The sequence below is a fragment of the Siphateles boraxobius genome, unplaced genomic scaffold (genome assembly GCF_051911475.1).
Source record: "Siphateles boraxobius isolate OS27281-9 unplaced genomic scaffold, OSU_SipBor_1 12, whole genome shotgun sequence".
NCBI classification, from domain to species: domain Eukaryota; kingdom Metazoa; phylum Chordata; class Actinopteri; order Cypriniformes; family Leuciscidae; genus Siphateles; species Siphateles boraxobius.
The window spans coordinates 12,539,597-12,567,168 of record NW_027508722.1 but is presented as its reverse complement, the minus strand read 5'-3'; the positions used below and the strand labels follow the sequence as shown (position 1 = coordinate 12,567,168).

At 37.3% G+C, this 27,572-nt stretch overlaps 1 protein-coding gene across 6 annotated transcripts in view; it reads right to left on the bottom strand.

The window, feature by feature from the left end:
* ulk4 (unc-51 like kinase 4) overlaps positions 1–27,572 on the bottom strand; it is a 231,409-nt gene that overhangs the window by 31,114 nt on the left and 172,723 nt on the right. For 4 of the 6 annotated variants that reach the window (XM_077207698.1, XM_077207715.1, XM_077207707.1 and 1 more), the window contains 3 exons: positions 26,195–26,361; positions 19,585–19,677; positions 2,827–3,012 (listed from right to left, as the gene is read on the bottom strand). In XM_077207698.1, coding sequence (XP_077063813.1) covers positions 2,827–3,012; positions 19,585–19,677; positions 26,195–26,361 — 446 coding nt within the window. The remainder of the gene's footprint in view (positions 1–2,826; positions 3,013–19,584; positions 19,678–26,194; positions 26,362–27,572) is intronic. The other 2 variants (XM_077207725.1, XM_077207734.1) reach the window with 1 other exon arrangement.

Below are 27,572 nucleotides of genomic sequence, written 5' to 3'. Positions count from 1 at the left end.
GAATTTCCATTCATGTGCATCACTACATTAAGTATTAATTTTTGCACTTGGTCTGATACTACCTGCCATGCTTGCTTAGCTCCCATTTTACCAATGCCGTATTTGGCCTCAGATATTGCTACCTGCAGATATGTTTATTACTGTTATTAATATTATAATTATTATTCCTATTTTCCAGTATGATTTCTAAGAACTTACTGGAACCAATCAAAGTCGATTGATGAAGTCATTCTTTACAGATAATTATGAAATTAATTAAATTCCCTGAATTTCCAAGGTTGTCCATGACTGTAGGAACACTGATTGCCTTAATTAACTTTTCCTTAATTGGACAGTGGTGCCATTTCAGCATAAAAGAAAAGAAAAAAAGGAGACCAATTTTATCCACAGAAGCTCATAGGAATCTGAGTTTATTTTTCAGTGCTTCAGTGTCCCTGAAGTGTCAGTCTGAGTTTGTGGCTGGGCAGTGTGTGAGTGATCTGTTTGGATGAGGTCACTCTCTTCTCTCTGGAGTCTGCCAAAGCCAACAGCTCCTTTCCAAATATCTGCAGTGTTTCAGCGTAGATGAAGTCATCAGAACACTGATGACTCAACCACAGTCTGGGCAAGGGGCGCATACTTATAAACAAACACACATTCCCATGAGCAGAGGATACCCATATATTCGCACACAGTAACAAATCCAAGTTTTACAACGTTTTCCAAACCACGCACGCACACATGCACACACAACAGACTCCCATTCCTTGCCACCGTTGCCTTTGGCTTTTGGCTTGTTTAGTTGGCGACACTTATAAAGCACTATATAAATAAAGGTGATTTGACTCTCCCGCAATAAGAAAGCAGGACCTTTCCTGGATCTTGGAGAGTGACCATAACACTAGTCTTATGTTATCCACTGGGAATTGATTGGATTTTATATCAGTGGTTCTCAACTAGGGGCCTCATTAAACTTTCAAGGGGGACCTCAAGACTTTCTTTTTCTTTGAAGAACCATGTTTCCATGACCTAGGAATAAATGAGGTATCCTGATTTTAAAAGTGTGATTTCTAGACAAGGAAAAGTCATGTAAATAAATAAAATATTTAAACTCAATGGGCATTTTTTTCAAAATGAAAATACACTTTTCCAAGTTAAAAAATATTTTAGTGTAAAAAAAAAAATGTTATCCAGTAAATCATGAAATCATTGGGCCTTTGAATATTGCTGTGGATAATGGAGATCAAAAAGCTCAAGACAAATTGCTCAATATGACAGGAAATTGGACGAGAGGTGCTGAAAATTAAGTGCACTATAGTAATTTCAGAGGTGAAGCAAGTGGTTGAATTTTACAGAGAGTTTCCACGGGGGAGCATTTTTCCATTCATGATCAAATCAGAGTCAATTTTTATTAAATGTTGACTGACTGCGAATGAAATAATCACATCTTGGCATGATTATGCAAATCTTCTCTGCCTTTTAAATTATAAAATAAATGTTTATAGTTAACCGAGGCAAATTGTTGAAAACATGGATAACGAAAGGGATCCTGGGATTAATCCTGATTGAAAAATCAGTCATCCTCATGGTCTCACCCATCATAAATAAGAATGATCAATGACACGCTGACTTTCACACAGCCGATGATAGTGTGATGAATGTAAACATCCCTGCTGTGTTATTTTCATCCAGACTGATGATTTATAATTTGTCCTTGCTGATATTGGACAGTCCCTTAATCAACAAATATATGCAGATGAGAGGATCAAGAAAGAGAGAGAGCGGATTTAAAAGTGCTACTGTACATTTAAGACTTCGATATATAAATGACCTCAGTAATGATCGGCTAATATATTCACTTGTAGAAACAGAAAGAAAGAAGACATCAACAGTCATGAGGGTCTGGGTGCCTCGTTCTGTATGGTTGTAACCAACCTCTCAACGACCCAGAAGGCCACACTGCACAGTGAGCACAGTTCATGCCCTCCCACCACACAAACATACAATATTAAAGAGAGGGTTCGACCTGCCACACACAGACACATCACATATTGAGCTGACACACTGACTCTGACAGCACCAGAATTTAAAATAAATAGATAAAATAATAAATAAAAAAACTCCCTGCTTGTTCCTCCTCCAGAGTCACAGAAAATAAAGCTCAAAACTCAATTTACTTCATTATGTGATCTCCTGTTACTCTTTATTACTATTCTTATTACTCTTTAGAGACAACATGGTGTATTCAAAAATAAATAATATTAATAAATAAAATCAGAAAATTTGTTTGAATTTTAATTTATTCTGTAGTCTTTCTTTCTTATTCCTCTGCTTAATGTTAACATTTAGCTACTAAAAGGCCCCCTGCCATGCTCATTTACAGGTGAAATCATTTTGTTCAGGGGGTCAACTAGAATTTCTTACATGATTTATTGTTTATCCTGCCCCGCTGTGTTGTGACAGGTCTACCGTTAAGAGCGTACTGAAGGAAGGATAGGCTACACAGATTTACTATCATTTATTCTTTATATATGGAAAACTCTCAGTGCTCCAGATGGCCAATCCGCCCCTGACTTTGCAGATTGTTTACATGCACAAACAGCTATATTACACACTAAAGGAAAGGTCAAATCCAAAAAGAGCATCATAGGTAAACTCAAATCAGAAAAATAAAAACCAGATAAATGTACGTGTATATATTTAGCTACTTCAAATACACTTTGCCCATATTCACCATACACAGCAAAAATGTACCGTTGGCTTATACTGCAACACGTTATGAATCATTCAAATTGCATTCGAGAGAGCAGCTCAGCTGGTCTCAGATCAGTTTTTGCACACACTCACCAATCGTTTCAGCACGCGGAGCAGTAATTTCTGCTGCCTGGGCTCAGTGTGCATCTGCAGTGCGTGTGCCAGGCTGAGCATCTCCTCCGACTGCAGGCGCTCCACACCCTCTCCTCCGTACAGCTGAGCCAGCAGAGACACACTGTGACTGGCCTCCTCATACACCTCACTGTCATTACACGCCAGCTGTGGGAGAGAAACACGGATATCTCAACACTTACCAAGGAACGATTCACATAAAACACACTATGATAATGTATATACCAGCACCAAACAATGAGGCACCTCTTGATGGAAATAAATGTTGTGATGTTATTTCCATCAAGAGATGCATCATTTTTTTGGTCAAGATCTTGTATTGACATTGCAAGAGTCAAGCACTCTGTAAAGTCTCATCCAACACATCCCAAAGACTTTCAATTGATGTATGGTTTTTCTTTTGCTTTTGGGAAATAGTCATCAGTCTCAGCACTACAAATCTGTTTGTCCATGTACGGTCAATAACAGTGGTCTAGAGAATCGGTCTTATATATTTATTTTAGAACTTCTCATTAGGTGTTTCTCTCAGACTTTTAGGGTCACATATTATGAAAAACAGGATTTTTTGCTAGCTTTTTTTTAAATGTACATTCGGCAGATACTTTTATCCAAAGTGATTGCATTCAAGGTATACATTTGATAAGTTTAAGAGTATTCCCTGGTAATCAAGCCCATGAACCAAAAGTGTGATGAATAATGCAGGCATAGACAAGGTCATACACATAAGGGACAACTCTGCAAAAAATGTCGTTCAGAAATCATGGCTTTGACATTCGGATTCAACAACTTGGTTCATATAGAATTATTAAGGGTACAACAAAAAAGTTCTGTAATCCAAAATTCTGAATTTCCAGAAACAAGAAATCTGTCTGTCTACACTGAAAATGGAGTGTATTGCCACAAAACTCAAACATCTGTGATACTTAAAGGGATAGTTCACGCAAAAATAAAAGATTTTTTCATTTTCCATGCACCCTTATATTGTTTCAAACCTGTATAACCTTATGTGGAACATAAGATGATATTAGCCAGCCAACCTGTCGTCATTCGCTTTCATTACATACTGTTTTTCATAAAACGACAGTTAACTCTTTTCCCTACCATTGACAGAATTTTTCGGCAATCTATGTTATAAGGTAGGGGGCGCTATTACGCATCTTCTGAAAGAGAAAAGAATCGTCAGTAGAATTTTATAAAATGAATAAAATGTCACCACATTTAAGTTTAATACACAGTTAAGACCAACTTTTGTATTGGATTTATGGCTAAAAAGACATTAAAAAGTCTGTGTAAACACCTGTTGCAATAATTATTTTAAAAGTGTTTATTATTAAAATGACTTCATTATTTGTCAATGAAATGGACTCCACAGGACGATCAAAAATAATTATAACAGAATATTATACATATTTTTAATTATAGTAAACATTTTAGTTTATTATTATATGAAACACATTTTTGTAATGAGTTCCAGAAGCTTTAAATATCTTTAGCATGAAGATGAATCGTATCAATATTGCCCTGTAACATATTCTCGAGATGTAATTTTGTGTTTAATTTTTACACAATTTTCATTCACAGGAAGTTGCAGTGGCCACTACAGAAGCAACGAAGAAGCGATCATGCATTAGAATCAAGATCAACAATTTCTTTACGACTGCCATCCCTACCCCCAAACCAGCTGAAATTGTGATCAACTGAATACCACACAGAAAAATATATTGGCAGATATATTGGAGATATAATCTCTGGGTAGGAGAGCTGAAAAGTTATGTTCTCATCCTCAGTGACTGTAGAGACAGCAGTTACAGGCTTAACACGTCCATCAGGGGAGCAGCATGGAGTATGAGTTCTCAACCCAGACCACAACAATCCCCGCTCAGCCTAAGACTGAGATAAAGACAAAAAGCGACACACAAGGGCCGTGGGGATTTTCTCTGCCGCTCATTTCGGCCCTCAAAGCCCTGTGTGGTCGGCTCAGGGATTCTAGCCTCTTTTGGCGCTGATCTGTAGCTGCCCTCTGCCATAAAGGCATAATCCCAAGAGACTCTGGGGCAAGGGCCAGCCGCGCCTAATCCCGCCCCTCTTTATAATGTCGCCGGCCACTCCAGAATGGAGTGCGGTGCTTTAGGAGGCCACACAATACCCCCAAAGACCGTCGCCCCCTCCCCGGCCCACAGAGAGGCTGACCGGAGGGAGATCCCCTGGCGCTGAAAGGCCTTTGGTGTGCGTCCACAGGCTCCGCGGCTCCGGTATTGTTCACATGCCAACGCGGAGTCAGAGCAGAACAAGAGTTAACACCTGCTTAGACGGCCTCCCAAATCCACCCTGTTTACTTAGCAGGGCTTGTAGATGCATCGGGGAAATCAGGCCGAGGAGTCTAATAGGACTGTGGGCTGAAAAGCACACAGGAATCAGGGAGATTAGGGAGTGTTAATGCCACTGTGGGCTGTGAATGGATGATTGGAGGAGAGAAAGAAAGAAAGAGAAGAGGAGGAGAACCCGAAGCCTATGGGGACGTGTAACACGCAGGCCTCTCATGACCTCCGCATGTACTCAGGCACAAAACTGGGCCTGTGCATTTGAAGCGATCGATATTTCCCACCGTTTACCCTCCTTTGGAAGAAACAACACTGCAAATTACATTTTTCAAACCATGTGTTGCTTCAAACTGTGAACTCAGTCGCTGCGTAAACAGACTGCAAGGAAGATCATGTGTGATTGTTTGTGGGCAAACTCGGAATGTTTACCACCAAAAATGAAAAGCGTATGGAGTGAACACATGAAAAGGCTTTTATACTGACTGGAGACTTTGAGGTGACACATTTCCCTTTCGGATGAACTATTTAAAATGCAGCATGTCCCTAGCACACATAGACAATCTGTTCACCTGATCCTTAGGCACTATTTGCCCTTGAAAACATTCTCACACAGTGCCCCATCCTGGTGCCCTGCTTCCACTTATATGCATATTTATATATGTGCACACACACACGTTTTATAGGGTCATTCCCAAGACAAAATTATTTTTATACTGTGCACACACATGGGAAGGGCTTAATTCTTTTTATTTTTATGTTTCTGTTCATGCATTCCTTCTGTAACATTATCCATCCCAAAACCAGTTAATAATTTTATATATATATATATATATATATATATATATATATATATAAAAAATGATTTTTTTTTTTTTGCCTATACTTTATACAAGAGCTTGAATAGAACTTTATACAAAGAGCTTGTGACTAAACCTCATACCTCGAGTGGATCCTCAAAGCCTCATACAGTAGCTCCACTCGCCTCAATCGTGAATGAAGTCCTGCACTCATTTTTGACACCATCTCTGCTTGTTTGCATCTCTAGGGTAAATTAAAATCTGGTTCTTTGAATTAGTACAGTGTTTTCTTTATTCAAAACACGATGTGTGTATAGGCTTATGTTTTATGTATTTAAGCAGCGGAGAAGAGTATAATATAGTCATTTCCAATACAGTGTGTGTCTTCTGTAACGCAAGCTTTTTGCCAAATCTAAACGACAGTAAAAACTGAGCACCCACATAGCTACAATAACCTTTGTCACATGTAAGTTGATAAAAACTTAATGCAATGCACTTACTGCATCTTTTTTAACATTTCCTGAATAGTAGCAGTACTAAACTAACCGGCAGTTTTCACTGGTTTCAAAACACCATGCTTAATATAACCTGCCATGGTAACATATCAAATGATAAACTCCTGCGATCCAACAGCTAATGCCAGCACATTGTCTCAAGACTTACATTGGCTGAATTGACAGCCGAGCACCGGCATTTCACTCATGTTGGATGCGTCAACGTCACATTTGCATAGGCCGTTTTTGAATGCATGACTGCCAAATTAAAATCCTAAACCGAACGATAAAATAACGTTATCAACCGGTTAATGAAATTTTCAAATAAGCGTTTCCGTTCAGAGCGTTTAAACTTGATTTTGTTTTCGTTTTTGTTCCTGTAAAACATGGCTCATTCCATGAGCCATGCACATGGGTTTCCATATTTTATGTGGACATTCCATGGACATAATGATTTTTATAAAAAAAAAGTAACCATTTTCTGTGCACAGTCTTATTGATAGCATTATTAAGCCATTATTAGCCAAAATAATAAATAAACTAAATGCAAGGACCAGTGAATGTGCAGAATGTGAATGTGCAGAATGTGAATAACAGGTGTTCTGGCGAATGATGAAATTCTGTGGATATCTTTCTGCAGAATTCTGCAGGCGGGTAGTTGACATTAAATTTCAAGCAGTGACAGCAGTGTCCTGCAATGTTACATGATGTACTTGATTTGAAACTATTTTAAAAAACATGCTTTTTTTTAAACTTATTTTAATCCTTGCGTTGTTTATTATTCACAATGCAACATTATTTAAAGGGATTGCTCACACAAAAATTAAAATTTGGTCAACAATTACTCGCTCTCATGTCGTTCCAAACCCATAAGCCTTTTATTCATCAGCAAAACACAAATAAAGATATTTTTAGAGAAATCTGATAGATTTCTGTCCCTCCATTGAGAGTCCATTCACCTAAAACTCAAGATGGTTCAAAACTTTCATAAAGTTGTAAAAAAACACTTCATCCAAATGAATGAAGTGTTCGATGGCAAGTTTTCTGAAGAGACACGGCTGTATGATGAAAAGATTGAATTTAGACTTTTATTCACATAAACATTGATCATCTAACATTCATAGTGCACATCACATATGGTCAACTGAAGCTCAACCTTGCTTGATCCACAAGAACAAACACAGGTTCTGCTGAAGCTCAAACATGCTAGCACACGAGAATGGATCTCATTGCATATATGTGGATATGTAGATCTCTCAAAAGCCTATTAGTTAAATCTTTTGATTATATAAACTGATCCGTGTCTATTCAGAAGACTTGGATTAAACTGCTCGATTCAAATGGATTTCTTTTACAATCTTTTTATGAACGTTTTGAGATTTTGGGTGAAATTACTTTCAATGGAGGGACAGAAATCTCTAAGATTTCATTAAAATATCTTAATTTTGTGTTTCGAAGATGAACAAAAATCTTATGGGTTTGGAATGGCATGATGAATGATGACATAATTTTAATTTTTGGGCGAATTAACCTTTTATGTGAACCGCATAAAATCTAAAATGTAATGCACAGTATGCAATACAGAACCTTCAAATTTAGATTTTATATATGCATTTATATTTTCTTCTAAAATCTTGATCCAGAAAACAGTGGGACACTGATGATTCAATTGCTTGCGACACAGTTATAATGTTGTTCATTAAAAACACAGCTGGCATTAATTAACCAGCAGAATCATATGATGAAATGACCCGCTGGTATCTTCCATTTTGTTTAACATAAATCTTCACTGTACTTGTTAAAAAGTATAGTGGCATAATGAAATATGCACCATTTCTGATGACTTGATAGAGAAGACATGATGAGATTTCTGGTAAGTATACTGAGCAGCCAATGTGTACTTTGTTTTTTTCTTTCTTAACTGTCCAGTATGTAATTTATTGGGAGTGGATGTTTCAGTGCACAGTACTGAAAATGTCTGACTCACTAAGCAGTGCATGTACTGAACAAGAAAGTAGGTAGAAACATATTCATGTTTTTTCAAAAATGACCTTGACTCTATTAAAAAAGAAGCTATTCCAGAAAGTATATGACACTGTAAAACATTTATATTTAGATATTTTCCCAAACACTCTGCCCATCTATCATTAGTCAAAAAAACAAACAAAACAGGCAGTACTGTTGAGCCAATGTTGGTTTTGGGCCAGGCGAGTGCTCTAACAGAGTTTTTATATTGCCACAGAGCCACAAGCCAGATTTATTTCTGGCATATGCCATGTTTTTTTTTGTTTGTTTTTTAAATCTGGATAGAATCTGGATTTTTTTATTTTGACTGACTGCATTGACTTCCTTCATATCCAGTGTCTTTTCTGTCAGTACAAACCACCCATTTAAAGGTGTTTATAGGGATTTTAAGTGACGAAAAAGGGGATAAAAAGTGCATTGGGGAGATAAAGTAGAGAAACAAGATTCCAAGTCTAAATCATTTGATAATTCGATACTGTTGATCAAATCAGGTGATTAAATCGCAAGAGCATTTTCTTATTACATAATTACATGTTTATTTACATAGTAACTACACTTTACTTAACAGAATATGCATAATAAAAATGCATTAGCATTTAAACTTCCATCAAATGTGATAATAAATGTAAATGTATTTACATATAAAACATAAACAATTTACATATACATTTATATTATCATATAAATGTAACGAATTATTAATTATTTATTATTATAAGAATTCATCCCAGACCGTCAAATGTGTTTTCAGCGATCCGATCATGATTCGATCACAATCTTGGGTGCATTAGCGCCTGCCTTTTAATGTGATCAGCTGTGATCCAACCACAGAAAAGACTTAAAAAACAGTGTCCTGAGTGTCTTTGCAAGAAATTGATTGGATGTCAGATTTTAGATAATGCACAAGAAAATCCAGGGTTTGAAAATGTTTTTCACAGCAGCATTGTGAAAAACTTTTCCATTCCACTATGCTACTTTTTCATTGTTTTTTAATGTAAACACACGCTAGACGGGCGTCTTTAACTGTTGTTCTCGCATCTCGCAATGTTATATTCTAAAAACGCAGTATTAGCAGTATAAGTTAAAAGTCGTCCAAATTTTTAAAAAAACATGTCTCTAGACTGGTGTTTCCCAACCCTTTTCCTGGAGGCACGTTAACACTACACATTTTCAAACTCTTCCTAATCAAACACACCTGATCCAACTCATCAGCTTGTTAGTAGAGACTCCAAGACCAGAAATATATGGGTCAGATAAGGGAGACATCCAAAATGTGCACTGTTGGTGTGCCTCCAAGAACAGGGTTGGGAAACACTGATCAAGACCTTGCTTTTTTTTATTTTTCTACTGACCTGCGTAATGCGTTTTTAACAGCAAAAACACGTTTAAAGTGAACCGGCCCCAAGAATGAGTCTGTCAGTTTTTCCTGGCACAGTGGGCAGCTTAGATTCTGCTTTGAGGGTCATGTGGGTACAGCTTGCCGCTTAAACACACATACACAAGCTGGATGCACGTCTGAGGGTTACAGAGTTGAGTGGAGTGTGTTGGTGGGAAGGTGGTCTCTGGTCTTTCTGCCATCTGTGGGAATATTATGCCACAGTGCATCACTATGCCAACCACTTTCATTTCACTCTCACTCTATCTTCAATAGATGGGATTCTCAGCATAGTCTCATCTAGATGTCATCTAGTGTCTGCTAAAAAGCCTCTGTTAGACATGAGTCATATACAGTGTGCAATATATGAAACTCACAATGGAATATGAAATACAACAAAGCCTTCCACACAAACTGATACTGAACAGCATTTCAGTTCATTGCCCAATAAAACACCCACATCTCCCACAAACACCCAGACCCTCTTTTCAAAGGCTGTATCGAGTCTTCTATGGCTTTATACAAATCTTTGGCAAACAAACAACATTCATTGGCGATGAAATTCAATCTATCTTTCTCTCAATTTGCAGCTTCCATGAAACGAATGAGAAGTAAATCTCTCTTTTCAATTATGAATGTCTCACTTGTCTGGATTGATTATATTCGAAATGGATGCTCCATTATTCATTATAGGGATCGGTTAATGACACGTGAAAATGTGATTGAGAGCAGAGGGTGTGTAAACACAGCCCATATTCACTTACTATAATCTAATAATGGATTTCACATCAAGAAGACTTTATTATATTTCATTAAAATTATTGTTGGAGACAGTGGAATCATTTTGATGCAAATTGATATTAAAATTACATTCTTATTTGTAGAATGGTCGTCAGGTATGATTTGATATCTTTGTATTTCTTTACTACAAACCACAGTATTGTCCACACATCATCAGCACTCTAAAAATAAAAATTCCAATTAGAGCCAAAAGGGTTTTTTCAGTATGACACTTGATCTACCCTGGAACCTTTGAGGCCAACCATGGACCAATCAGCTGTAAGCACGAGACAAGAGCTCAGCAACAGTGATATGGGAGAATAGCTATCTCACTTCATGTGTACAGAAATTTAACATCTAGACATCTAGTATGAAAACTGACTTTTAGAATTAAAAAAAAAACAACAACTTAAGATATAGTTTAAGATTCTAATTTGGCATCATGTACAAACAAAATATGATTAAACTAGACCAGATACCATGGACAAGCTGGCTTTTATATAATGTTCAGAACTTATATGTATATTAATTACAAAATGCATAGCAATGAATTTGCATAAACAATATGTGTAAGTAATATTTCAGTCAGAAGATACGGACGAGGTATGTGTCAAATGAAGGCACATTGCTAAGCACCAGTGCAGGAAGCGATCTAGTCTTGTGGCATAGGAGACCCTTTATGAGGAACCAAAACTCAAACATCATATAACCAATGCAAAACCCATATATAGTAGAGATGCGCAGTTGGCGGTTATAGCCGCGGACTCCGCGGATAAACCGCGGATTGGGCAGATGACGGGACGAATTTTTTTTATTATTAAATTCGGGCGGGTGGTTTCTAGTCTCGCGGCTGTCATCAGCAGCGCCTTGTATCAGCGGATGGCGGGCGGGTGCGGTTTTGAAAATTCAAAAACGGTCAAAAACGTTGGTGCAGATGGATGGCGGACGGATGATGAGTTTTGTGATGCGGTTCCGGATGAAATAATAGCCCATTAATAATAATAATAGCCCATACAGCATCTCTACTATATAGCAAAAATTGCCCTGTTTCCACCTGCACTGTAAACCCTAACTCTAAATAATTAACTGGTTTGAGAAACACAAACTTAAATTAAAATAATTAGTTCAGTCAAATTAACTTTTATGAGTGTTTAGCACTTTCTTTTTCTTTCAAGTTCACAGAATGGACATATTTTAAGTAAACTGAACTGTTACATTGTTTTGAGTTTTTTGAAATTATTTATTTTAATTTAGACAAACTTAAGTTTAACTGAAACGGCTGGGATGTCTATTTCCCAGCATGCTTTGCCGATGGCACTCGAAAGGGAGAGTAAATGCTAAAATTAAGTGTAATATAATGTTTGTTTTTGTGTGCAAGATTAATGTTAAGTGGGTGACTTAGTAATGATTAATGTTTTGCTATGCTAATTTAGAAGAATTTCTGTTAATGTTGGTTTTAGGATAGTTACCATCATGGTGACAAGTGGTATTAACATTTTCAAATGCATCTCCCATGACCACTTGTTTGGATTTTGTCGAGACCCTCCCCTCAGGTTTCCTTTACACTTTACTTCACTTTAATGGGAGCGCTGAGGATCATGCACAAATGCGACTGAAGGGCAAAATTATGTTACACAGCTTACAAGTGAATAGAAAAAGAACCAAATGAAAAGGATAAGGAAGGCATCTGTAATTTCCATCGTAATCAGAATATTTTGGTACAACACAACAAAGTTTGACAACTTTTGGCAACCCATTGGAAATAAGTTACCCTGCCAACATTTCTATAACCTGAAATACGTTGCTCCAGGTACATTTTGCTGCACTTTCAGTTGACACGTCCACAAGAGGTGCTATAATCCATATCATGTTATTCTCCACTGCAGATGTGGGTTTATTAAAAAAGCCCAGTGTTCATGGGTACATTTTTACAAAATGATATTGCTTTGCTTGTAGCACATTTCACAACACTTTCAAAATCCAGTGATTGGTGCTACAGTTCACAGCTAACAGAAACAGTCAAACGCGAACTATGGCAACGTATTATTACGTTGGTTTTTGTATGTGTCATGGCAGTATGGAAATGAAACGTCTGGAGATTGGTGCTTAAAAGTTAATGCTCTCTCACAATTATAGGACACCTACACTAAACCTGACCGAAACTGTTAACAAAGCATAAACAATACATGCATAAATAAAAAGAAAATAAAGGAATAAAAGTTGTTGCTGTTTTACTGCCACTAGTGTCATTTCAGATATAAACTGCACTGAAACGCAAATTTTTGCAGTGTTTCTAAAAACATAGGATGTCATTCTAATGAGCTTGGGTTGGGTTTCAGTGAACTGATCATAACATGTTTTAGACTCAATTTCTACCTGCCCTTGACCACTCGTGATAAGATAACAACAACGCATCCCATACTTGCTGAAGACAAAGTCTCGATTGTTTTTTAAGTGAATCTGCTTTGGTGGACCAATGGATGATGATTCCAATCAATATTTCAGTTCAATACCTCCAGATTATTCTGTGAACTCCAGTGTGCAGGTCAGAGAACAGTGGGAACATTTTGGGGCCTTGAGATTCATAAATGTTGAACACTATGGTCTTATAAAGTCCCAGAGTTAAGGACAAGAACATTGAGAGCCAGATTTATTTGGTAGTTTTTCTGTTAGGAATGTGAAAAAGGACATTTTCAAAATCGACTATCTGATGCGTTTCTGAGTAATATCTGGATAATAATCACAGTCTATCAATACATTAACTGACATGTATCCAAATTAGGCTACATAACCTTTTATTGCACAAAGCTATTATAGACCATAGTTAAACAAATAATTCACCCAAAAATGAAAATTCTGTCATTAATTACTCACCCTCATGTCGTTCCAAACCGTGATACTTTCGTTCATCTTCGAAATACAAATAAATATATTTCTTTTCTTTTTCATTAAGAGATCATAAAACTAATCCAAATTAATTGAGTGGCTGAGTCCAAATATTCTGAAGATACTCTTTATGTGATGAACTGATTTCATTTAGGCTTTTATTAACATTTAAACATTGATCAACAATGTTCAAAAGTGCTGCATAACACGAGAATGAACTTCATTGGTTCTTGCTGAAGCTCAAAAGTGCTGCGTAACATGAGAATGAACCTCATTGGTTCTTGCAGAATCAAACGTGCTGCGTAACACAAGAATGAACCACACTGGATCTTGCTGAAGCTCAAAGGTGTTGCGTTACACGAGAATGAACCTCATTGGTTCTTGCAGAAACTCAAACATGCTGAGTAACACGAGAATGAACCACATTGGTTCTTGCAGAAACTCAAACGTGCTGAGTAACATGAGAATGAACCTCATTGGTTCTTGCAGAATCAAACGTGCTGCGTAACACAAGAATGAACCACACTGGATCTTGCTGAAGCTCAAAGGTGTTGCGTTACACGAGAATGAACCACATTGGTTCTTGCAGAAACTCAAACGTGCTGAGTAACACGAGAATGAACGTCATTGGTTCTTGCAGAAACTCAAACGGGCTGAGTAACACGAGAATTAACCTCATTGGTTCTTGCAGAAACTCAAACGTGCTGAGTAACACGAGAATGAACCTCATTGGTTCTTGCAGAAACTCAAACGTGCTGAGTAACACGAGAATGAACGTCATTGGTTCTTGCAGAAGCTCAAACGTGCTGAGTAACACGAGAATGAATCTCATTGGTTCTTGCAGAAGCTCAAACGTGCTGAGTAACACGAGAATGAACCTCATTGGTTCTTGCAGAAGCTCAAACGTGCTGCGTAACACGAGAATGAACCTCATTGGTTCTTGCTGAAGCTCAAGCATGCTGTGTAACACGAGAATGAACCTCATTTTTTCTTGCAGAAACTCAAATGGGCTGAGTAACACGAGAATGAACCTCATTGGTTCTTGCAGAAACTCAAACGTGCTGAGTAAAGGCTGATTTATACTTCTGCGTCGGACCTACGGGTAAGGGAGTATGTGAAACCCGAGGGAGCGGTTTGAGCAGACCAATCACAGCGCTTGCGTCCGCGTAGAATAGACGCGTTGTTACATTTTTGGAGAGGTGCACGTCAGGGTACGCCGGAGGGTACGCGCGCTACGCACAGCCTACGGCGTAGCTACAGCGTAAGTTCGACGCAGAAGTATAAATTGGGCTTAACACGAGAATGAACCTCATTGGTTCTTGCAGAAACTCAAATGGGCTGAGTAACACGAGAATGAACCACATTGGTTCTTGCAGAAGCTCAAACGTGCTGTGTAACACGAGAATGAACCTCATTGGTTCTTGCAGAAACTCAAATGGGCTGAGTAACACGAGAATGAACCTCATTGGTTCTTGCAGAAGCTCAAACGTGCTGTGTAACACGAGAATGAACCTCATTGGTTCTTGCAGAAACTCAAACGTGCTGAGTAACACGAGAATGAACCTCATTGGTTCTTGCAGAAGCTCAAACGTGCTGTGTAACACGAGAATGAACCTCATTGGTTCTTGCTGAAGCTCAAATGTGCTGTGTAACATGAGAATGAACCTCATTGGTTCTCCCACGTCAAGCGAAATGCTTGAGCTTCTGTTTACCACAACTGATGTGTGAATTGATAAATGTTTATATGTGAATAAATGCCTAAATCAATTCTGTTCATAATATAAAGCAGGGGTCTCCAACACGTTGCTCGCGAGCTCGTGGCCTGATTGGAGGTAACTCGCCAAGGGGCCGTTCACATTTCGCGTCTATTGCGCGCTCAAGTTCGTTATTTCAAATGTAGGCACGCGGCAAGCGCGCTCATAATTGAAGCGACGTGTTCATTTTTTCCAGGCACAGTGAGATTAAAAAAAATCTTTTTTAAAGGCTGAAATATGTGAGCTTTATCTTTTAATAAAACCTTTTTTGTCAAAACTTTATTTTAACTTGTACAGATAACATGCTGCAAGACACTCCTTTAAAATCTGGCCATCATTTTTAATGTTATTATTTTAATGTTTATGTAAACAAAAAGTGCATATTGATGCTAATTTGATTTGTTATTTGCTGGCTTTCGACATAAAATTTGGTGAATTGATTTCATTGTGTAGTCGGTATAATTTTGGTCACTATAATCATGAAATGGAATTTTCTTGCCATTTCATCTCTAGTTATGATCAACTATGATCAACTAAAATCAATTATAATTATGTGTTTTACAGTATAATATGCAAAGTACAATTTTCTATATATATATATTTTTTTATATCTGATTCTGTTCTTTTCTCTGACATTGAAGGGTGACATATATAGGCCTACACAAACTCTTTTAGGTGTAAAACAGTTTGGATAGTTGTTAACATGAAAGTTATGAGACATTATGTAAGAGATTTAAGTATTGTATTACATGAGTAGCTCTCGGCTACTTTCATTTTTAAAAAGTAGCACTCAAATGAAAAAAGGTTGGAGACCCCTAATATAAAGCGATCGAGTCTCTTCAGAAAATTTGGACTAAACCACTAAATTCATATGGATTAGTTTTACGATCTCTGTATGAACTTTATGAAGCATCACAATTGTAGTTTAATTGCGTAGCTGTCAACGGAGGGACAGAAAGCTCTCAGATTGTATAAAAAAGATCTTGATTTGTGTTCCAAAGATGAACTAAAGTATTATAAGTTTGGAACGACATGAGGGTGAGTAATTAATGACAGAATTACAATTTTGGGGTAAAAAAACCCAGATTTTAAAAAGAACCACAAATTATTTTAAATTGCTAACCTACAAATGATAATAAAGAAAAACAAAAGCACAGACTCTGTGTTAACAGGTAACATTCACTCCCCTGATCATAACTGTTAAGTGTTCAAATACCTGTTGTGTTCAAAACTGGTCATTCCAATAGAAATCCATGCTATTTGGAGTTTCACACGCATGACTCAGTTGTGCTAATTTTCAATATGATCACTTGAATTCACCATGCTGACCAACAGCTTGGTCTGTGTGAGCTGTGCCTTATATTTAGCTATGCTGTTGACAAGAGACAATGGACCCTTTTTGCCTATAAAATTTTGCTAATGTGACCGCACCTTTACTCTCATTTCTTTACCTTGTAAAATAAGCTTCTTTTTTTTTTTTACCTTTATTAATTTACCTAAATTTAATTAAAAAAAAAAATATTTCAGTAAAATCAATCTTTTTGCACTAAACATTAATTGTGTATATATTCAGTTCAGTATAATTATCCACAATTCAGGATACAGTATTAAAAAATATATATATATCATGTAATCATGCACAAACTGAATTTGATTTGACTTTAAGCACATTATTGAGACCATCTCTAGGTGACATTTTGATACAGCAAGAGAGAAGACATGGATGAAATTTTTTTTTTTATTTGGCAAAAAAGGAGAATGTGTATTGCTATCTCTGCAGGGATTTATGTGCATTTTTAGCACACAAAGATTAAAATTAACTTGCATTTATCAAACTGTCAACGTCAGTGTAGCTCTTACAAAATGTTTATCTTTTAAAAGACAAAGAGAGAAACTCTTAAAGCACTATCTTTTAAATAAGTCAAAATATGTAACACATAATTGCCTATAATGAGGCTATAACAATAGCAAAGGCCATAACCATAAAATGAAACATAAGTACAACCTCAACACAAAAACAGTATCAACAATGCTTCTATTCCCTGAGAGTGAGGATACATTTTTTTCCACTTGAAATTAAAGTGCAGTATTTGGAAACATATGACTGGAGTTCTTATCTAAACTTGGTGTCACTGTATATTTAAATATCATAGGTAACATCAGAGACGCGGGAAGTCATTTTCGACAGGGGGTGCGGGGGTGCTGGGGGGGGGGGGGCTGGGGTGTTCCGACCAAGCAATTACAGGAACGTGGTTATAGGAAAAGTCCACTTCTAAACAGATCTATTAATTACTACTAACTAGAAAATCGCTATTTAAATGTACCGAATTATTACTACTCTCCCTCAAAACCTTTTTTTCCATTTGCATTCACGCAGGCCAAATGGCCATAGTCCATAGGAGGAGTAAGGGAGTGATGCAAGCAGGGCTACGATCTTTATAGTTAAAATCAGAAAACAAATACACACACACAAAAAAATGGAATCTTTTGGCCACTTCAGGCTGAGCTGAGAGCTGATGCAGAAGCTTTTGCTTTCAACAAAATAGTGTCAACAACTCCTTCTCCCCTCAGTGCACCTATAATAATAATAATACATGTTATTATTTACGTTTAACCCTCTGAGGTCGCCGGCGCGTTTTGCTGGATTTTCTTCACATTGTAGCACAATAAATTTAAATTACTTTGTCATTTATGCTCGTACAAAAAAAAAGGAAATAATTATGAAAAAAAAATGTGTGATATTTTTTACTTATTTAGGATATGTGTCCCCTTACAATCAAATCAAAACATTGTGCTTTTGTTAAATAAAGAAAATAAACAGGGTGTGCTTTCTTCCTCTCCGTCTGAACTTTTCTTTTTGACCACGCCAACGCGCGTAAAATTAGAGTTTTAATTTGATCACACCAACGCACGCAAAAGACATTGACATGCAAATAGTCCACAAAAATAGCAATTATAGGTAACAAAAGCAAAGAATAAAGCTTATGCGCTCTTTGAGAACTTTAATGCACTCAAGTGCACCAGAAACACTTGCATCAGCCTTCTGCAAACTTCTTGCCACAGCCTCACAAGGTCCAAACATAGCCTCGTATAACATCATAACATCTTATTGGCTAGCACCGGGAACGACAGAGGCTAGCTGGTCCTGCTCGGGCGTAGGGGCTGTAACGTTACCTCTGGATGAGTCAGTTGGAGAATTCTTCTCGCTAGTCCTCGGCCTCTGGTTTTTGGGATTGGATTGAAAAAAATCCAAAATTCTCTTTTGAGACATTGCTAACTAATTATCTTGCTATATCGCTAATATTGATATAGACTAACGTTAGGCTATCACTAGCAGTTTTTAGGGTTTTTTTTGTTTTGTTTTTTGTGCTGCGTAGAATGAATCGTAATCGTGTGATTCGCGTCAAGACACCTGATTGGCTAATACTACACACTGAAGATAAATTAAATATTTTTTAGTTAAATAATTACTAAAAATATCCCTCTCTTCATCCCACACCACAAACATGACATACAAAATGTTGTGGAACAGAAACAACAACTAAAGATATATTTATAAGCTATCATTTTATTGTCATCACAGTTTGCCAACAGGGGGTGCTGCAGCACCTGTAGCACCCCTACTTCCCGCGTCCATGGGTAACATGAAATCCAAAATGTTCTCACACACCGGACTTATACGACGCTGGCGCATCCTCCAACTCCGGTTAGCCTTCCTTATATCTCCCACTTGCCATTTCTATATACGTGACGAGACCTGCAGCACTCCATACTCCACTTTTACTGTAGGCTTGTTTGACTTGAACCGGCACTGCACAGACCGATCGGTTTATGACATCAAAGTACCGCGAAAGTGATTGAAAAGCATACGGAGCCGTTGCTCTCGCGGGACATTTGGATGTTATTCATCGATCGGTCTGTGCAGCGCTGGTTCAAGTCGAACAAGCCTCATATGTATGTCCATTGTCCACACATCTCTTATTCCGCGCGAAAAGTAAAAACACTGTCTGAGGTCACGGGAACGAGGTTACATTGCGCATGCGTCGACCCGTGCGACGCACACACGCACCGAACCGAGAAAAGCGAACCGAACGGTTCGGATGTTTTTTCATGTACCGTGCCAATATATATTACAATGTTAATATATATATATATATATCCTTTTTCCTTTTTTTTCTGTTGTGGTAGTTTCCGTATGGCACTGTTTCAAAAATGTATGCATTACAGATATAAAGTTTGTATGAAACACACACACACGCATGCATGCACGCACGCACACACACTGACCAGTTGAATGAGGAGGTTGTTTAGGTCTGTCAGTGGCTTGTTGATGAGCAGCAGTTCCTCTGCAGCCTCAGTGTTTTCATTACTGTCTGATCTCTACAAAGGAAGAAAATGAGGACAGTCAGTCATTGGGGGGATGCTTAGAAAAGAGAACTCAAGAGCCAACGCAACAGAGGATTGAGAGTCTGAGAGATTCCTGCTCATGTAATCATCACAGGAAGTACAGTAGCTTGAAGCTAGTGCTATTTTTAACAGAGATGCTCCTCATAGGTGCTGGGGTCTCTGAACACTGCCCAGCTCTGCTGCTGGAACGGAACAATGTGTACAGCTCGCTGTCTACCATCAGCCACAACATCTTACGCTTTAGTAACAGCTGTCATAGAGAGAGAGATAGAGAGAGAGAGACAGACACACACAGACAGACAGATAAAAATAGACAACAGCAGCAAGAATGCATAAGAAATGCAAAGTTTGTTACCCATCAGTCATCAGCGAGAGCAGCCGTGCAGTGGATCTGGTTCATAAGTTCATGCCGCTGTCTCTAGCTGTCTTATTCTGGCTAATATTTCAGTGAATGTGAGTGTCTGGGATCCTCAAGCAGATTGACAGACCGGAGCAATGAGATTACAGCAAGCCTTCGCTTAATAGGACTGCAGCTTTTTCACAATTAAACTCCCTTCACTCATTTAAAATATTAATGACAGAGCTTGGGCTGACATCGTGAGAGAAATGCGAGTGGTAAGGACAGTCGGTCCAGTGGGGAAAAGTGTTCGGGAATGTCTCCCTCATCATTATCACCCAAACGAATTTGGGTTGTGTGGACACTTTTTTTTAATAAGCTTTGCTTTCTCTCTTCTGTCGCTTTTCTCTCTCTCTCAGAGTACTGAATTCCATTACAGGCTCCATTTTGGCGATGTCCGCACATGAATATGTATGGAAGGACGCTGAGGGAAAGACAAAGGCCTTGGGTGGATAATGAGGGTTGAGGAGGAACTGACAGGGGAGCGAGTTCCTGTGAGTCCTGTGTGCCACATATCTGACTTTAAAGCGCTGTTTACCACGGGTCTGCTGAAGGGTACCGGTAAAAATAGCACTGGGAACTATTAGACGTCAAAGCAGTGGAAATTGAACACGAACGCTCACGTGCACACACACTCGGTAGCTCTGACAAAGATGTCCACTGCGAGTAATTATGGGTAAAAGGTGTAGTGGATACGCTCGGGAGTGAGTGGCTGGATGTATCCTGCTGGTATCTGCATAGCAGTTGTCATTGCATAACAATCTAATCATCAGTGAGGAGAGGATCCAGACATGAACCCCCTAAAAGCATGCCTACGGCGACAGTAGCAGGCAAGCGCTCCCTGAGGACGGGGGGGCTGGGGGGTGTAGGGAAAGGAGGAGAAAGAGGAAAACAAGGAGAACAGCTCAAAAAATGAGGGCGACAGAGTGAGAAGTGTTTACAAACAAGAGGATGGGACGGCGAGGGTGAGAGATGAAAAACAAAATAAGGATGGATATCTACTGGAACGAGAAAAAGAGCAAGAGGGGATTTACAGAGCAGTCTGTGACATGATAAACAAGAAAAATGAAAAAAAAAATGAAGGCAGAAGGCTATTAAGTTTATTTTGATCTGTCTATTATTTGATAATTGATTTATCTGTCGTTTTTTTATTTTTATTTCTTTGTTCCAGCCCTAAATTAAAGAGGAAACATTAAAGAAAAGAATACAAGAAACTATTGACACTTTTCTTTTGTGGTACAGAGTTGCCATTATGTACCATATCAAAAATCTTGTCACTTTAACAAGTTTTATCCTTAGAGATAGAAGTTAAGTGTCATTTGCAATTTTCTTCCATTCATATATTCTTTTTACCAACTAAGTTAACGAATTTTTCATTGACGGGTATGAACATAGATGTATGTAGCTGTTACTAGTATATGCATACATGAGTGTGCAAGTACGTGTGGCCATGCAGGTATAAAGTATAAATGTGTTTGTATGGGTATATGGCGTGTGATTGTATGTAATGCACATAGATGTACAATTATGAAGGTACTTCTAGTTTTCTTTAAATATAGGGGTATATACCTGTGATATGTATACGTATGTATATATTATTAGTATGCATTATCAAGAATTTTTTTCATTCATTTTTGTTTATTTTATATTTACTCATATGTGTATATATTCATATATATATATATATATATATATATATATATATATATATATATATCGCAGTCAGTCACATACTCATTTAGTTTCTTGGAGTACAATATGTATGACTTGTACTTGTACATCTACGAATGAGGACGGGGGAGGTTTTGTTTCTGACACTTATTGTAGAACATATTGTGATTGTTATTAATGTTTCCCTGTTTACGAAAAGCTAAATAAAATATAAAAAATAATACAAAAAAGTCTTGTCACTTTTAAAGAAAAAACCTCACTAGTCAACCTCAATATCCGGTTGCTAGATGACTAGGTGACAATCCAAATCCATCCATAACTTATGCAAAAGGAATGGTTAGAGGCAAAACAGAGAGAACATTTGTATGGTTTTGAAAACAGCTGTGCTGTCAAACTCCTGAAAAATGCAGTTATTTAGTAGCACACCCTGTCTGAGATGTAAAGAGACATTTTTATTTTACAGATGAATCCGAAATTAAACAGAAGCAGAAAAACAAACAGAGGCATATCAAATATATATGTATCAAGAGATTGAGAAAATTTTGCGTGTTTTCGCAAAATTTTGCGATGTATCTTTCAAAGAGTTCTCTTTCTCTCTAAAAAATATATATTCAACAGATTCAAACCCTATGATCTTTGACAATTTTCATTTTTGTGTGGTCAGTAAAAGGAGGCGCATCTGAGGCTGAGACTACTGTTTAATATGCTTATTCACGTATATCCATATTCATAAATTTAAACAAAATTGAAATCCTACAAGAAATACAGAGCGAGTAGGATATAGGCCAATAAATAAAACGAGGGAGAAAGACTGTCCTCCCAATTACTGAGAAATCATTTTAACATCACAAAAACATAGCAAAGTGTGCCAAGGCAGAATAAATTTCCCCACTACATTGACTCTATGAAATTGGGCAAATACCATATCTAGCTGAAACTTTTCCTGCCACAACAAGACATCTTCCTACATGGCATATACATTCCCCCGCCATAACCCCTCCTGCAGAGAAGATATGTTTCATACACTGGAAAAAGAGACATGCCCTATCCAGGCTCAGGGAAATGTGCTTGTTTGTGGGGATCTAAATGCAAAAACAGGATTACAGCTTGACTTCACGGACACAGAATAAAAATATTAATAAGATGTCCTCTATAAATAACAACATTTTGCCTTTCCACAGAAATAACCATGACCATATTGTCAATAAGAATGGGAGAGAAATCACGCATTGTCAGAGTAGGTGCTACATTTGAATTTACTTCAAAACTGTTAAGAAAAGTACGCTCTAAATAGTATGATTATGGGCAGTATGAATGAAATGTGAACGGTTTCAACCCACCAGTGTCAGTTGTGTCGCTTCATTTCTATTCATAAATCCTCACTTCAGAATCTCGGTGAAAGTAATAGTTTATTTTTCGCTTACTGTTTTTTTAATATTGTGTATTAGGACAAACTACTCTTTTGGCATTCTGTTTTTCGCATACTACATAGTAGGGAAGTATTCGATTTCTCTGTCAACTGTCATACGAGGGGACATATTTGGGGGAATAATTCAGTATTGATAAAAGACCTAGATCCCTTATATTTTCCCTTAAAGAGTATTCTTAAAAAAAAAAAAAAAAACTCAAACAGATGGATGGATTCCATTCTATCTGGTATAAAGTGTAGGAGGGAACCTACTTACTCATAATTTTAAAAAATAGCAACAAAAGAGAACACATTTCTTAGGACAGTGAAATGAATGCTGCTGATTTAGCCCGACATTGTTCAATATGTACATCAACATGTACAATCAATGAACAAGGTGGAATCTGTGTGGAATAACCTTCCGCCCTGGTCTCACTTCACTCAGCATAGAAATCAAACACCTGCTCTGCACAGATGAGTGGTTCTGCTGTTTTACACTAAACAGTGTTTACAGCTAAACCTGGATCTGCTGGAGTAACACTGCCAGTCAACCCAAATAAATACACAATCATGACCTTCTACAAAAGATCCACATCCCAGAAAACAACACAAATTCACATCACATAATCTCATCACACTACTATTATTTAGCACTAAAAGTAATTCCACAGGAAACTATAACCCTGCAGTCAATGAACTGAGAGACAATGGCCGCAGGGCCTTGTATGCCATAAAACGACAACGCCCTTTAGAAACTCCTGTTAGGATTTGGCTGGAAATATTAGAATCTGCAATTGAGCCCATTGCCCTTTATGCCAATGGGATGTGGGGTCCACTTAAAAAACAAGAATATGAAAATGGGACAAAGTCTAATTGTAAGCCGAATTATGTAAAATATCCAACCAATACACCAACACACAAGAAATACAGCATTCAGGGCAGAATTCAGAAAATATTACAACATTACACTGTACAAAAATATTAGCAATTTTAACTATAAAAGAATGCTACAGTAAAACAGAAACAAACAAAAAACCCGGTAATTAGTCAATTATAGCACACAGCTGAGGAAAAGCTACTTTCTCTCTACCACCAGTGCTATTATGGTGGTTGAAAGTATATGTTAAAGGTACAAAACGGCGTTGGATTTACCGATTTGACACATTTTTATAGATTACAGATCTAAATTGTAAAATTGATGTTGTTCTGTAAATATGTTTACAATTTTACTGCATTTTTACAGAATCATTCTGGCAACCACAGCTGTTAAAACAACTTGATTAAAAAAATATATATAAAGATTCAAAGCAGGCAATGAAATTCTGGAATCTTCTGATATCATATTAACCCTTTCACACGCAAGTTTAAAATATTCTAACTGACCCCCCAGCGTGAGTTTTTCAAGGCGACCGTTATTTAGAACTTGTCACTTTAATGTTTCCATGGTGACGCGTCATTGCTTGTCACGTGACACAGCGCAACCACAACACAGCACTGAATGAATGATGATCTGCTTTTATGTCATTTTCCCTTTTTTATTAAAAATATTCACAAATGTATTAGCTATAGCATGAAACACTGATATTCCGATTGTCAAATATGTGCAAGTGGATGTGTTTTGTTGTTTAAACACCTTTATACGATCGCGTTAGTTGAGCTGTATGCGCAATGGGCGGCGCCATGTTAGTTTGTTTCAAAGTTCAGAGAATCGGATCTGTTGGATTTACAACACGTCAATTCCTCAACTTCTCACGAAATACATGAAAGTAAGTGGCCGGTGAACTGGGAGAAGAATAGGGTCAAATGTAAAGCTATTTACACAATGTGTATCTGATATGAATAAAACGTGTCGTCTTATTATAATGTAAAGGATTATTATTGCCGCTTCCATAGACATCAGTGTGTATTTTACAAACTCAAAATCATTGTTTTGCTAGTACTTGTGTGTATTTAAATATCTGAAACCTAAAATAAACATTATGTGGTTGAAAACACTCAATAGTTGTGATATATGACAGCACTGAGTGCGTCCTTCTCTGGCTCAGCGTCAGCAAACGCGCGAAAGCACATTTGAATTTAGCCGTTGATCACGTGATGCACTGACCGTTCTAATCACACCGGTGTGATCGTACGCTCCAGGGACCAGCCAAGACTGATCACACCGGTGTGATCGTACGTGCAAAAGGGTTAAAACCCTGTAATACTAAGACACGTGCCTGTGGTGACAAAATTCTAAAAATTCATGACACTTTCAAAGAGAAATGTCCAATTAATGGCGCTGAAAGTGCGTTCAGTTTCATCCAAAACAGATGAACGTGAATTTTGCAACGTTTTATGTTAGTTGTTTTATGTAGCACAGCAGTTTAGTAATAAAATGTCCAGTGGGTGGCACTAAAAGGTTAATGCTTTTAACCTTTGCATTTGAAAATAACGTACCACCTACACTAAACCCTAAACAAACCCGATAGTAGGGGTGGGCGATATACCGGTAGACACGATTAACCGGTAGAGATTTGTCAACCGGTAGAGATTTTAGACTATCGCCTCTACCACAGTTACACTCACATGACATTGCTGTGCTGCGTGCGTGGTGGAAAGCTTATCGTCTGCATGCCTTTTTAACCATTGTGGTTTAAACTGTTGAAGCACAATAGGCAGCGAAACAGAACTCATTTCGCTAAATGGGTGGCTTTTTTAGAGACGCGCTCACGTGAAGCCAGTGTTTTTTTTTTGCCACTTTATTGGCCTTGAACTGTTAAATACACACACTTGTATGTGTCAAAATGCCGGTCTTTGCTTGTATCCAAGTAAATACAGTAATTTATGCCTTAAGTGAATGTAAACAGTTGAGAAAGGAAAGGCATGTGTAACAGTATATTGGATCTGGGCAGCTCTTAAAGTGACAGCAGCCTAATTCCTGCTGTCTGTCATTCGTGTTAATCAAACAACAAACAATTAAGTTTAATTACTCGTCATGCCAATAAATCTAAACTGAAATAGAGAGAGAATGTTACCTGAAGGGCCAGTCGGACTACAGCTGAAAGGTTTTTGAGTAGGCAGTGGATGATGTCCAGCAGACACAGGAGCAGAGAAGAACAGCTCTTCATCCCCGAGTGCATTTCTCTCTCCAGATATACACCAGAGACTTCCACAAAGACATTACTCACCACCTCAATTACACCTGAGAAGAGAGATAAACACAAACACAGTAGAGTCACTCTTCTATACATGCATCTGCTCTGACTGTCCATCTGATGGACACAAACACATCTAGCATAAGATATCAGCAATTTAATTAAACAACTGTCTGTCACACAATACATTACTAACGGTTTGAAGTAGTCATAGTTTCATAAGTAAGCAGAGAGTATATCAATATTCTCAGTTTATGGTAGACATTCAAAACCATAAAAAAATTACATACAATCTGATGCAAATTTACGAAAGGGGTTGAAAAAAATATGTTGAATAAAAACAATATATACAGTTGTAGTGTATTTATATAGTTTGGGGTTGGTAAGATTTTCTTTTTGACAGAAATGTGTACTTTATTTCAAACAAGGATGCATTGAATTTACCTTAACTGACAGTAAAAACTTCTAGAATGATACAACAATTCTGTGCTTTTGAACTTTCTATTTATCAAAGAATTCTGAAATATCACGTTTTCCACAAAAACATATCAAGCAGCACAACGGTTTTCAATATTGATAATAAAAAAGCAATGTTTCTTGGACACCAAATCAGTATATTCATCAGTATGATTTCAGAAGAATCATTTGACACCGAAAACTGGAGTAATGGCGCCTGAAAATTCAGCTACATTTCATTTAAAAATTATATTTTTTATAATATTGCACAATATAACTGTTATTGCTATATTTTTTATCAATCAAAGCAGCTTTGGTGAGCATAACAAACTTCTTTCAAAAACATATTTAATAAATCTTACTGATCCCAGTATCTAAGATAGAATAGTTCTTACTAGAACAGTACTTATGTAAATGTATATATCATTTTTTTTGGTAACACTAGTTTAGGGTCCAATTTTCACTATTACCAAGTTCCTTATTAGCATAGGATATTGGCTGTTTATTAGCACTTATAAAGCACATATTCTGCATGACCATATTCTACATATACCTAATACCTAAACTTAACAACTACCTTACTAACTATTAATAAGCAGTAATTACAAGTTATTGAAGTAAAAGTCATAATTAATAGTTAGTTACTAGTGAGAATTGGACGCTAATATAGCACAGCTATAGTTTCATCCAATATCCACAGATTTATGGGATAGCTGTGATGGTTCGTTTGTAAAATCACAAAATACACAAGGTACATATTTTATATACAGATAAATAGACATTAGTCTTGTAAAAAACATGT